General features: G+C 34.9%; 1 protein-coding gene across 5 annotated transcripts in view; it reads left to right on the top strand.

Annotated features, from left to right (window-relative positions):
• The window catches only part of RNGTT (RNA guanylyltransferase and 5'-phosphatase), a 362293-nt gene that overhangs the window by 65813 nt on the left and 284255 nt on the right, over positions 1 to 12225 (top strand). For all 5 annotated transcript variants that reach the window (XR_012033880.1, XM_072832087.1, XM_072832088.1 and 2 more), the window contains exons 7-8: positions 402 to 511; positions 1708 to 1809. Coding sequence is in view for 4 of the 5 variants with exons in the window: in XM_072832087.1 (XP_072688188.1) it covers positions 402 to 511; positions 1708 to 1809 (212 nt within the window). In the remaining variant the exon portion in view is untranslated. The remainder of the gene's footprint in view (positions 1 to 401; positions 512 to 1707; positions 1810 to 12225) is intronic.

The raw sequence follows: 12225 nt of genomic DNA on the forward strand, positions 1-12225 counted from the left end.
CTTATTTGTAAAATAAATATAATCTACTTTTCAGAGCTGTTGTAAGGATTAGAGAAAATGTATAGTGTCAGATCCTCTGCCTAGCTCTGGGTAAATGGTAGGTAAGTTATTATTACTGTTATTAATAAGTAGTGTCTGTGGAGTGCTTTGACAATATGATATAGACACTAGGCTTTATATGTACATTGAAAAGGATATGATGGAATAAGGAAAGCAAGTATACAGTCCCAGGGGAGGTTAATAGAGCTTTCTGGACTAGACCAGAATATATGAAAATATATATATGAAATGTATTTCATATATTTGCTCAGACTTATGAAAATAAGCAAATCTATCTCTCAGTCTGGTCTTTGTAAATAGATTTTGAACACTAACAATATATATATTTTTTTCATTTTAAGGGTGCTATTTTCCTGGAAGGTGTAACTGTTAAAGGTGTGACTCAAGTAACAACTCAACCAAAGTTAGGAGAGGTACAACAGAAGTGTCATCAATTCTGTGGCTGGGAAGGGTAATAAACATTTTCAAGTTTTAAATAAAAACTTACTCATACTCTGAAACATTTTACCTTAATGAAAACATTGACTTAGCTTCTTTGCTCCTTGAAGTTTGAATTTTTACCTAGAGTGCTTAAAAAAATAGCAAGCAAGAGTTTATCAGATTTTTCTCAAGACCAACAGTTGAGTCAAAATTAGATGACTAGACATAATTAAATCACTCAGATATGTCTTCCTAATGGAACAGAAGGTTATTTTTGTCACTGCCTACTGTTTATTTTATGTGTTGATTCTGTTGCTGATTAATGTTTGGGTTGCCCATATCATTGTACTGAGGGAGAAGAGGTAAAACTTGAAGACTTAAATGTACCTCATTTCCCAGTTTTTCTGTAATCCAGTTTTCTGAAACCTGGGAGAATCAGCTTTAAATATGTTTTGCCCCTACCGTGACTTGAAAATATTTATCAGACATTTCATGGGAGGGGATTCAGGAGAGAGTTTTCTGCTCTGCTCTCTTGCTGTCCAGTCTTAGTCTACAGTCACTTCTATTGGTCATTGCCACCTGTGGCAGAAGATTGTTGTACAGCTAGAATATGATGAAACAGGATTGATAATTGTTAAAAATTCCTAATATAAAGAACTTTTGAACTGGTACACACAGATAAATTAGCCAGAAATAATTTTAACTAAAAGATGAAAATGATAATGAAGTAATATTGATTTTAGTGCTGTGCTAAACCCTTGCCAGTGAACTTTAGTTTTGACCTATATTTCTCCTGTTTTGTCACTTCTGGGCATCTTTTGAGCAGAAATTTGCCAACTTTGTGGAGTTATGCCAAGTTGGCAGAGTCATGATGGAGGGATATGGGGTCGAGAATAAGATAATTAAGGCAAGCAAGATTTAAGCTTCTTCCTGAAGTAGAAGTTTTGTAAATGTACTTCTTTACTGTTAGATCATGAATATTAATATTTAAAAAGCCTAATAGTTACAGTATATAGTGGCAATTAGAATCTTGTTAACTTGAGTCTGAAATGTCTAGAAGATGATGACGTTTTGTTAGCATTCTTGGGAAAGCTGATATTCCAGTTGACATTAATCTCATGATGGGGAGAATGTTGTGATAAATGTGTGACTAATGCGAGATTGGTTTAAGATGTATTGCTTTGTGTGGATGCCAGCCATAATAGTAATAAAGTGTTCTTCTTTAAGGTCTGGATTCCCTGGAGCACAGCCTGTTTCCATGGACAAGCAAAATATTAAACTTTTGGAGCAGAAGCCATATAAAGTAAGCTGGAAAGCAGATGGTACTCGGTAAGTTAGACTTCTAAAAAAAGTTATACAAATAACTCTAATGCTTGAAGAATACTGCTTTGTTAGAGAAGGTTTATACTCTTGGGAGTGTGAATTTCTGACTTGAACAGCAAAATAATCATGTTTCAAATATATAATTTTTGTTTTCCTAGTATTCTTAGTTATGTAATTCAGTTTCTTTCATTCTGCTATATTATTTTTGGTTTCAGAGTTCTTTTTTTTTTTTTAAATGGATTTTATTTTTTAGTAATCTCTGCAGCCAATGTAGGGCTGGAATTCACAACCCTGAGGTCAGAAGTTGCATGTTAACACCTACTGAGCCAGCCAGATGCCCCTCAGAGTTTTGTTAGTTTGACATAAGTTTATACCAAATTTAAGTTTGAAAGTGGTTTCTCTTGATAATACTGTGCTTTTTGGTGTGTCTGCTGCCCACCACCTTGTGTTTAATGGTGGTTGAACATTTCTAAAACTAACAGATGTGTTGTCAGTTTATAATCTAAAAATTACCATGTCTCCTTGATATTTTGTTCCTTCGAATATTTTGTTCTGTATTTTGTTCCTTTGAATAGTTTTTCCTTTTAATCTTTGCTAATACTTTTTGTAATTTTATATACTTGTGAGAGTATTGTATTCTTACAACAAAGCTTAGTTTCAGGTTTTATATTCCTATACTTTTAAATATCTATTAGTGTAATTTTATACTTCCTCAATAACATTTAACTTTTTCTTTCTCTTTTGTAATCACATTTTTATAGCTTTGCCATATGTTTTTTTTTTTAAAGATTTTATTTATTTATTCATGATAGACACAGAGAGAGAGAGAGAGGCAGAAGCAGGCTCCATGCAGGGATCCTGATGTGGGACTCGATCCCGGGACTCCAGGATCACACCCTGGGCCGAAGGCAGGCACTAAACTGCTGAGCCACCCAGGGATCCCCTGTATTTTTTAATTCAAATGTTCTAATGGTTGTAGTAATTATTTTAATAGATATTAACTTTCTCCTATTAACTTTTTCATAATAAAGAAAATATTTCAGAATAATTAAGATAGCATATATATAATTAGTTTTTTTCCCAGCTTTATAGAGATATAATTGACATATAATGTTACATAAATTTAAAGTGTACAATGTATTGATTTGATACACTTACATATTGCAAGATGATTACTATTCGCTAGTACTGCCATCTACTTCACATCATGACCTTTTCTTTTTTGTGGTGAGAATATTTAAGATCTGTTATCTTACCAACTTTCAAGTATATAGTACAATATTATGTGTTATAATCACTATGATGTATATTAGACCCCTGGAACTTATTTGTCTTGTAATTGGAAGTTTGTACCCTTTGACCAGTTTCACCCCATTTCTTCTAGGGTCTCAGCCCCTGGTGACCACCATTCTAGTCTCTGTTTCTATCAGTTTATTTTTTTTTAAGATTCCACATGTAAGTGATACTGTATAGTATTTGTCTTCCTCTGACAGATCTTATTTCACTTAGCATGATGTCCTCAGGGCCCATCTGTGTTGTTGTAAATGGCAGAATTTCCTTCTTTCCCATGGCTGACTAATATTCCATTGTATTTATATAGCACATCTTTCTCTATTGACGGTAACTTAGGTTCTTCCCATATCTTGGCTATTGTGAATAATGCTGCATTAAAAGTGGCAATGCAGGTATTTCTTTGACATGTTGTTTTCACATTTTAAATGTTATTTTGAAGATGATATAGGTTGCACTTCATTTTTGTGGGAAATTTTTGAATGTCAACGTGACAATTACACCTTTTTTATCATGTTATCTTCATCTGTATTTTGCTTGTGCTAACCTTAAAAGATGCGTATGAAGATATGGAGTGGGGCAGATAGAACTTGATTTTAATATTGGGTGAATATAATGATACTATTTCAACATGATCTCCTTTTTAGTAATAACATTTTTTTTTTAAATAGAGAATATATTGAAGTATTTTTTCATTTAATTTGTTTTTCTTTGTTGGAAATGATCTTTCCTTTCAATTTAGCATATTCTAGCTTTTTTTGGGGGGGGAGATTTTATAGGTAATAGGGCTCATGAAACAAAGTTCAGAAAATAACAAATGAAAAGAAGAAAATAAAATTAAAGAGTGATTCTCATCACCTAGAAATAACCCTTAAATCATTGTGGTCTTGATCTTATTCTTTGATTATAAAGCAGTTTATATCGGGGTGCCTGGGTGGCTCAGTTGGTTGAGCATCTGACTCTTGACTTCAGCTTATCTTGGTCTTAGGGTCTTGAGTTCAAGCCTTGTACTGGGCTCCATGCTAGGTGTGGAGACTACTTTAAAAAAAAAAAGTTCTATTGATGCTTCATATAGTGAATACAAATAGTTAAATAACAAGTATGTTTTAGGTATATGTTTATTTTTAAATATTATTTTGAATTTAGAAATGAATCTAAAAAATTAATACTTGATAACATTTTAAGCTATAGTATAGAGACATACAGTTAATTTTGCCCTGTGTGCTCCTGGAAGTGTTCGTTTTACAAGGATGAATCTCTTAAGGATGGATACAGTTAAAGATTTAGATCTAGACAATTTGGATAATTTGTCCCTTCCGTGCCCTCCTCCCTATGAATGTATAATTTTGAAGGATAAAAATTAGCTTCATTGCTTATTTTCAGAATGTTAAAATTATATTTAATTTTTTAGATTAGAATAAGCTTGGAATCTGAATATTAAATTGGTAGTAAGGATTAACAGAAGTTGATGAGTGTGTGTGTGTGTGTGTGTGTGTTTTTTTTTTTCTTAAGGTAGGCTCCATGCCCAGTGTGGAGTGCAATGCAGGGCTTGAACTCATGACCCTTAAATCAAGACCTGAGCTGAGATTGAGAGTTGGACACTTAACTGACTGAGCCACCCAGGTGCCTCGATATATATATATTTTTAATAGCTGCATAACAATGTCTTAAGGTTTATTAATAGATATTTAATATTGTAACAGTGTCCTAGGTTTATTTTGTTTTTTATTTCTAAAGATTTTATTTATTCATGAGAGACACAGAGAGGGAGGCAGAGACACAGAGGGAGAAGAAGGCTCCCTGCGAGGAGCCTGATGCAGTATTTGATCCTAGGGTTCCAGGGTCATGACCTGAGCCAAAGGCAGAGGCTCAACCACTGAGCCACCCAGGTGCCCTACTGTCCTAGGTTTATTAACCACCTCTGAGTGGAGAAGGAGTAAAAAAAGGTGAGGAGCAAAGATGCCCATCTCCAGACTTATACTATAAAATGGTTTGGGGATTTTGGACTGAGACATAGTTTTGATCCAATGAGTTTCATAATCTGTGTATTTTTTACTTTCTACCTTGTCTTCTCCATAGTATCCAGGCTATGATCATGGCAAACCTTGGGCAAAATAACAAAATCAGTTTAATTTGTCATTTGTATTTCCTAATTTTGTTTATTTTCCCTTCCCTGCTTCATAAACTCCTTTCCCCATGTCTTCTCAATAATGTCAGACCTCTAAATGATTAGCTAAATAATTTGAGCTAAGATGTTTTGATTGATAATGGAAATATCTCATTTCTCATGGAACTGTGCTCCATCAAAACAAAAGGATACCCTCTAAGTAATTATTTGAATTACTACTCTGTCTTAGGATACTTTGTTCTGGGAGGAAAAACATTTATGTGAGATATTTTCTGGACTAGTGCAAAATCTTTCTTTTGCACAGTAGGATTTAAGGCCAATAGCATGGGAGGAGGACTTTCTGTGATTACTGGGTAAAAGAGCCTCAGGGAGCTGTAGAATGGTCTAGGGGCCCATGGAATTAGAACAGCTGATTAACAGCCATGAACCCTAGACTCTATTTTATTTATTTACTTATTATTTTTATTTATTTATTTTTAAAAAATTATATTTATTTTCATTTTTTTATACTTTTGTTTTTTTTTTATTTTTTTTTATTTTTTTTTTATTTATTTATGATAGTCACACAGAGAGAGAGAGAGGCAGAGACACAAGCAGAGGGAGAAGCAGGCTCCATGCACTGGGAGCCTGACGTGGGATTCGATCCCGGGTCTCCAGGATCGTGCCCTGAGCCAAAGACAGGCACCAAACCGCTGCGCCACCCAGGGATCCCTATACTTTTCTGTTAAAGGTATTTCATGACCTTTTGGTACATTGCATGGATTGAGTACAGAAGAAAGTTGTGTTAGGAAAAGTGTACTGAGGAGTAGAAAGAGCACAGAGGTAGAAATTGAAGACTTAGTTTCTGATCTGTCTTTATCCTTTACTGGTTTGGATAAGGTTCATTTTTGGTAGTAATATATGCCATCTTTTTTTTTCCCCTAAGATTTTATTTATTGATTTATTGAGAGGAAGAGAGAGAGCGAGGGGGAGGGAGAGGGAGAGTGAGAATCTCAAGCCGACTTCCCGCTGAGCATGGAGCCCAATGTGGGACTCAATCCCACGACCCTGAGATGATGACCTGAGCCGAAACCAAGAGTCAGATGCTTAACTGACTGAGCCACCCAGGCACCCCATGCCATCTTTTATTAAATAGCTGTATATGTTTTCTACTTCATAATGTTTATTTGAAGCCTAAATGAGAAAGGATGTATAGAAATGGCTTTTTTATTTACTTATTTATTTATTTTTAGGATTTTATTCATTCATGAGAGACACAGAGAGAGAAAGAGAGAGGCAGAGACACAGGCAGAGGGAGAAGCAGGCTCCACGCAGGGAGCCTGACGTGGGACTTGATCCCAGGTCTCCAGGATCAGGCCCTGGGCTGAAGGTGGCGCTAAACCACTGAGCCACCTGGGCCGCCCTAGAAATTTGGCTTTTAAATTGAGGAATGTTCTAAATGAAATGTACTGTCAGTTTCCCAATATTAAACATATTAGTAGCCCATGTAGATAGAGGAGCAAATAAATATATGAGCTCCTCTTACTTCATGTTTATAAACCGTATGTACGACAGTCTTTTCTAGTATGGGGTATCTGCTTCTGTGTCTCTAGTTTCCAAGTTGACTTGTAGTACGTATTAGATATTTTTCCTGTTTTCACTGTATTTTGTACTTTGTTTATAATTCTTAAAATACTAGCTTTAATTCTGGATTTAAGCAGTAATATTACCACATAAAATATATGTATACACACACACACACACACAAATGTTTTTAAAAAGTCTCAGCACATACAAATTATTTACCTTCTTTCTTGTTAGGTAGTTCTGTTGAATTTGTCTAGAGTAGGTATTGGACTATCCTCGTAGTCCAAATCTTGCCCATGGCTTGTTTTTGTGAGTTAAGAATAACATTTATATATATTAAATTTTTTACTGTGGTCAAATATGTATAACGTAAAATTCACCTATTCTTTTCTTGTCTCCCTGTACAGACACCTTCAGATTTTTATTATCTCTTTATTTATTGTATTATAATTGACATACAATATTACTCTTTTTTTTTTTTTTTTTTTTACTTTTTAAATTTATGATAGTCACAGAGAGAGAGAGAGAGAGAGAGAGGGAGGCAGAGCAGAGACACAGGCAGAGGGAGAAGCAGGCTCCATGCACCAGGAGCCCGACTTGGGATTCGATCCCGGGTCTCCAGGATCGTGCCCTGGGCCAAAGGCAGGCGCCAAACCGCTGCGCCACCCAGGGATCCCGACATACAATATTATATTAGTTTCAGGTTTACAACATAATGATTTTATATTTTAAAAATTCACCATTTTAACATTTTTAAATGTGTAATTCAGTAGCATTAAGTATGATCACATTGGAATGCCTGGGTGGCTCAGCAGTTGAGTGTCTGCCTTTGAGTGTCTGCTTTTGGCTCAGGGTGTGATCCCGGTCCCAGGATCGAGTCCCATATCAGGCTCTCTGCATGGAGCCTCTTCTTCCTCTGCCTATGTCTCTGCCTTCTCTCTGTGTCTCTCATGAATAAATAAAGAAAATCTAAAAAAAAAAAAAAGTATCACGTTGCTCTGCAATCCATTTTTATATTTTTATTTTTTTCATTTTTATATTTTTAAAGAATGGTTTAAAAAAGAATTTGTGACAGACTGTATGTGGTTTGTAAAACTTAAAATATTTATTATCAGGCCCTTTACTGAAGAAGTTTGCTGACTCCTGGTTTAGACCTATGCTTTCCATTACACAATGGTTACTGAGTAGTAGAAACATGCCTAGTCTGAAATGAGATGTGCTGTGAGTATAAAATATACACCAGAATTCACAAATACTAGAATGTATAATATATCAATAATTTGTAGTATTGATTACATGTTGAATGTTTTGAAGTAAATAGCACATTTTAAAAATTAATTTTACCTGTTTCTTTTTTACTGTGGCTACTCAAAAATTTGAAACTACCCATAGGACTCATGTTATATTTTTGCTGGATAGTGGAGTAGACAGAGAAGGACATTATTTTTTTGTCAAATTAAAATGAGATTAGACTGAGGGAGAGATAAGAGGCATGCTAGCTTGATGTGTCATGTCATATAAAAGCCAACTCTGAATGGAAATGTGCAGTAGAATAGTAGAGGAAATTTTAACTGATGAATCTGTAATTGAAAGAAGCATCTTAATCCTCTTTTAAGTCAGGCAAAGGCATAATTTAGTTTTTACATGCTGCTTAGGGTTGCTACAAATCTACATGGAATTCTGAAGAGCTTTGAAAATCATAGGCCTCTGTCCCATGTAGTGCAAAATACACATTTGTTTATTTTTAAAACTAAAATTGACAATTGGGATCCCTGGGTGGCGCAGCGGTTTAGCGCCTGCCTTTGGCCCAGGGCACGATCCTGGAGACCGAGGATCGAATCCCACGTCGGGCTCCCAGTACATGGAGCCTGCTTCTCCCTCTGCCTGTGTCTCTGCCTCTCTCTCTCTCTCTCTCTCTCTGTGACTATCATAAATAAATAAAAATTAAAAAAAAAATAAAATTGACAATTAGGATGAAATTGTAAGAAAGATTTAATTGAAAAGCAAAAAAAAAAAAAAAAGACAGTTTTTTGTTAAAGATTAAAGAAAGATAATTTTCATTATTTAATATGTAGTGATTTTACTGTTCAATTTAGGGATGTCTTTGAGGCAGCGTGGGATCAGAATGATCACAAAAATGTGTTCAATAAAGCTCTTATAATTTCCTTGGTGTGAGATGTTGGACAGAATTTCTTTGCCTTTTTTTATGTTGTTTATCCATCTATATGATGAAATGAACAGTAATTACCCCATAGGCTATTTTGATTATTAAGTGAAATAATGTATATAAAGTATCTACCATGGTGCTGGCATATAGAAAATGTTTAGTAATTTTTTTTGTTTGTTTAGTAATTGTTAATTCATTTTTAGTTGACTAAGCCTCTAATTTCAAACCTTTGTGTATTTGCAAAGGTTCTATATACAGCATTAGCAAAATCACACGGCAAGTTTAACTGGCCATAAAATTGCTGATGGTTTGTTTGCATTATAGTTGATGCAAAAAAGAAATTGGGGTACATGCACATGTTCATGTGTGAATGACAGAGAGATAGAGAGAGAGAGAATGTGTTAGGTTGGAATCTAGGAGTTAAAATAAGTAACCCTGTTCTGGAATTAAGATTTTTTTTTGTTTTGTTTTGTTTTAATACTATTAAGCTTCAGTCTCATTTGTAACATGCAAATAATAACCTAAAATCTAGAGATCCATTTAAAAACTTATGCTTTGCCATCCAGTTAGGAACTTTAGTTTGCCATCCAATTAGTAACTTAGAAAAATCAAACTCTAAAAAAGTAGAGTTGCTGATTGAGTAAGGACACTGGGTGATGAACATATCAGATATTTTCAACAGGAAGTGGTCAAATCTTAGTGCAGTGAAGTTTATAGTGAATAGTGAATTTCAAGGCAAAAAGAAAAAAGCAGTATTTCACTGTTTTAATTTTTAAATTCCTTTGTTCCATTTGTTTCTTTTTTTTTGTGGTAAATATTAAAGTAAATAATTTCTTGCAAAGTAAATAATTTCTTGCTATCTGAGCATCTCGTTGAGAGGAGTCTGTCATTTTCCCTTGAGGAGGTATGACAGAACTTCCTTCAGTTTCTTATGCTCTCTTCCTCCCTTCTGGCTCCTTCACACACATTCTTTGTGCTTTGGGAGAAAGTGGACACCTGTGTCAGGAGCCCACTGCTGAAATACTGCCTTCCATTTCTCTTATTTTAACCCCGACTTTGTGAGAATTACAAACAGGGTCTTTATATATATGATATGTTAAATGCATCAGGATCTAAAGTTTATGCTTTGGATGTGTTGTGTGGATATTAAGAGAAGCAGGAATAGAAAGGCAATTGGAATGTGTCAGGCCTTCCTAAGAATTGTTTTGAGAAAAATACTGAAATTTCATGTTGGGCATGTGATTAGTGGAAATAAAAACATGAGAAATTTGTGATTAATGAAAACTATGACATTAAAATTGATTGTATTTGATATATGACTAGTAAAATATGGATATATACATATTTTGGAACTATTTAAGGCTTAATGATAGGTGTGTGTTTATAATTCATTTTTAAAATTATTTCTTATTTAAATTCAGTTAATTAACATATAATGATTCATCAGTTGCATATAACACCCAGTGCTTATTACATCAGATGCTTTCCTTAATGCCCATCATCCAGTTACCTCATCCCCCAACCCAGGTCTCCTCTAGCAACCCTCAGTTTGTTTCCTATTGTTTAGAGGCTCTTGTGGTTTGTCTCCCTCTCTGATTTTATCTTATTTTATTTTATTTTTTAAAGTAATTATTGATAGGTATGTACTTACTGTCATTTTGATAATTGTTTTCTGGTTGCTTTGCAGTTCTCTCTGTTCGTTTTTTTTTTTTTTTTTTTCCCCTCACTTTCTTGATGATTGTTGACTTTCTGTAGTGTTATACTGGGCTGGCTTTCTCTTTAGTTTTTTGTTTATCTATTATAGGTTTTGGGTTTGTGGTTGCCGTGAGATCCATATATAGCATCCTTAGTATATAGCCATTATGAAGTTGAAGGTCACCTAAATTTGAACAAATTCTAAGAGCACTTCTTTTTCACTTCCTCCTCCACATTTTACATATATGTTGTCATATTTTACATCTCTTTATTCATAATGTTCTCCTAACTATGGCCCTTTCTTTTCCACTTAAAGGAGTTCCTTTAACATTTCCTGTAAGACCTGTTTAATGGTGGATGAAATTTGAATATATCATGCAAAGATTCTGCTGAAAACTCAGCTGATAGCCTTATTCCCTTGTACATAACTTTTTGCTTCTCTATTGCTGCTTTTAAAATTATTTCTTTAAAATTATTTCTTTAACCTTTGACATTTTAATTATTATGTGTCCTCATGTGGACCTCCTTGAGTTCATCTTGTTTGGAACTCTTTGTGCTTCCTGGACCTGGATGTATATTTCCTTCCCTAGGTTAGGGAAGTTTGCAGCTATTATTTCTTCAAATAAGTTTTCTGCCCCTTTCTCTCTCTCTCTTCTCTCCTACTTTTGGAACCCTATAGTGTGAACTAATATACTTTTAAAATGAAACCTGTATTAAATAATTCTTACTATACTTGGGCATAACCTCCTATTTTGGGGTATTTGTATGTGCATGCACATGTATGTTGTCAAGAAATCATAGCATTGGAAGGAAAGAAAGCTTTTATCTTATAAAAGGCCATATCACATAGTAACTGAGATAACAGACTGTAGAGCAGACTGCCCAGGTTCAAATTGTGACTCATCATATTACTACCTTTGGGTTCTCAGTTTCCGTATTTGTAAAATGGGAGTGATACTAGAATTATTGGATTTTGTGATAATTGAGTTAATGCATATAAGACAGTTTCTGATTGTGCCTGGCATTTTGCCTTTGCTGCTGTTGTTATTCTTCTATAAAGGAAACTATTTAACCCAAACTGTTAAATGTGTAGAAATTTTCTATTGTGTTTCTGAGCTACTGTCTGTAAACTAGTACAGTATTCACATTTTTCTTTTTTAATTTATTTATGATAGCCACAGAGAGAGAGAGAGAGAGAGAGGCAGAGACACAGGCAGAGGGAGAAGCAGGCTCCATGCACCGGGAGCCTGATGTGGGATTCGATCCCGGGTCTCCAGGATCGTGCCCTGGGCCAAAGGCAGGCGCCAAACCGCTGTGCCACCCAGGGATCCCAGTATTCACATTTTTCTTGGAAGTTTGTGAAGATTGGAGATTTTTTCATTTTGTTATTTTCAAATTGTTTTTACAACTTCCATATATAACATTCAAATGAAAACTTATTAAAACATGTAGCTTCGGGCAGCCCCGGTGGCATAGCAGTTTAGCACCGCCTGCAACCTAGGGTGTGATCCTGGAGACCCGGGATCGAGTCCCAAGTTGGGCTTCCTGCGTGGAGCCTGCTTCTCCCTCTGCATGT

Source organism: Canis lupus, chromosome 7 (genome assembly GCF_048164855.1).
Source record: "Canis lupus baileyi chromosome 7, mCanLup2.hap1, whole genome shotgun sequence".
NCBI lineage: Eukaryota > Metazoa > Chordata > Mammalia > Carnivora > Canidae > Canis > Canis lupus.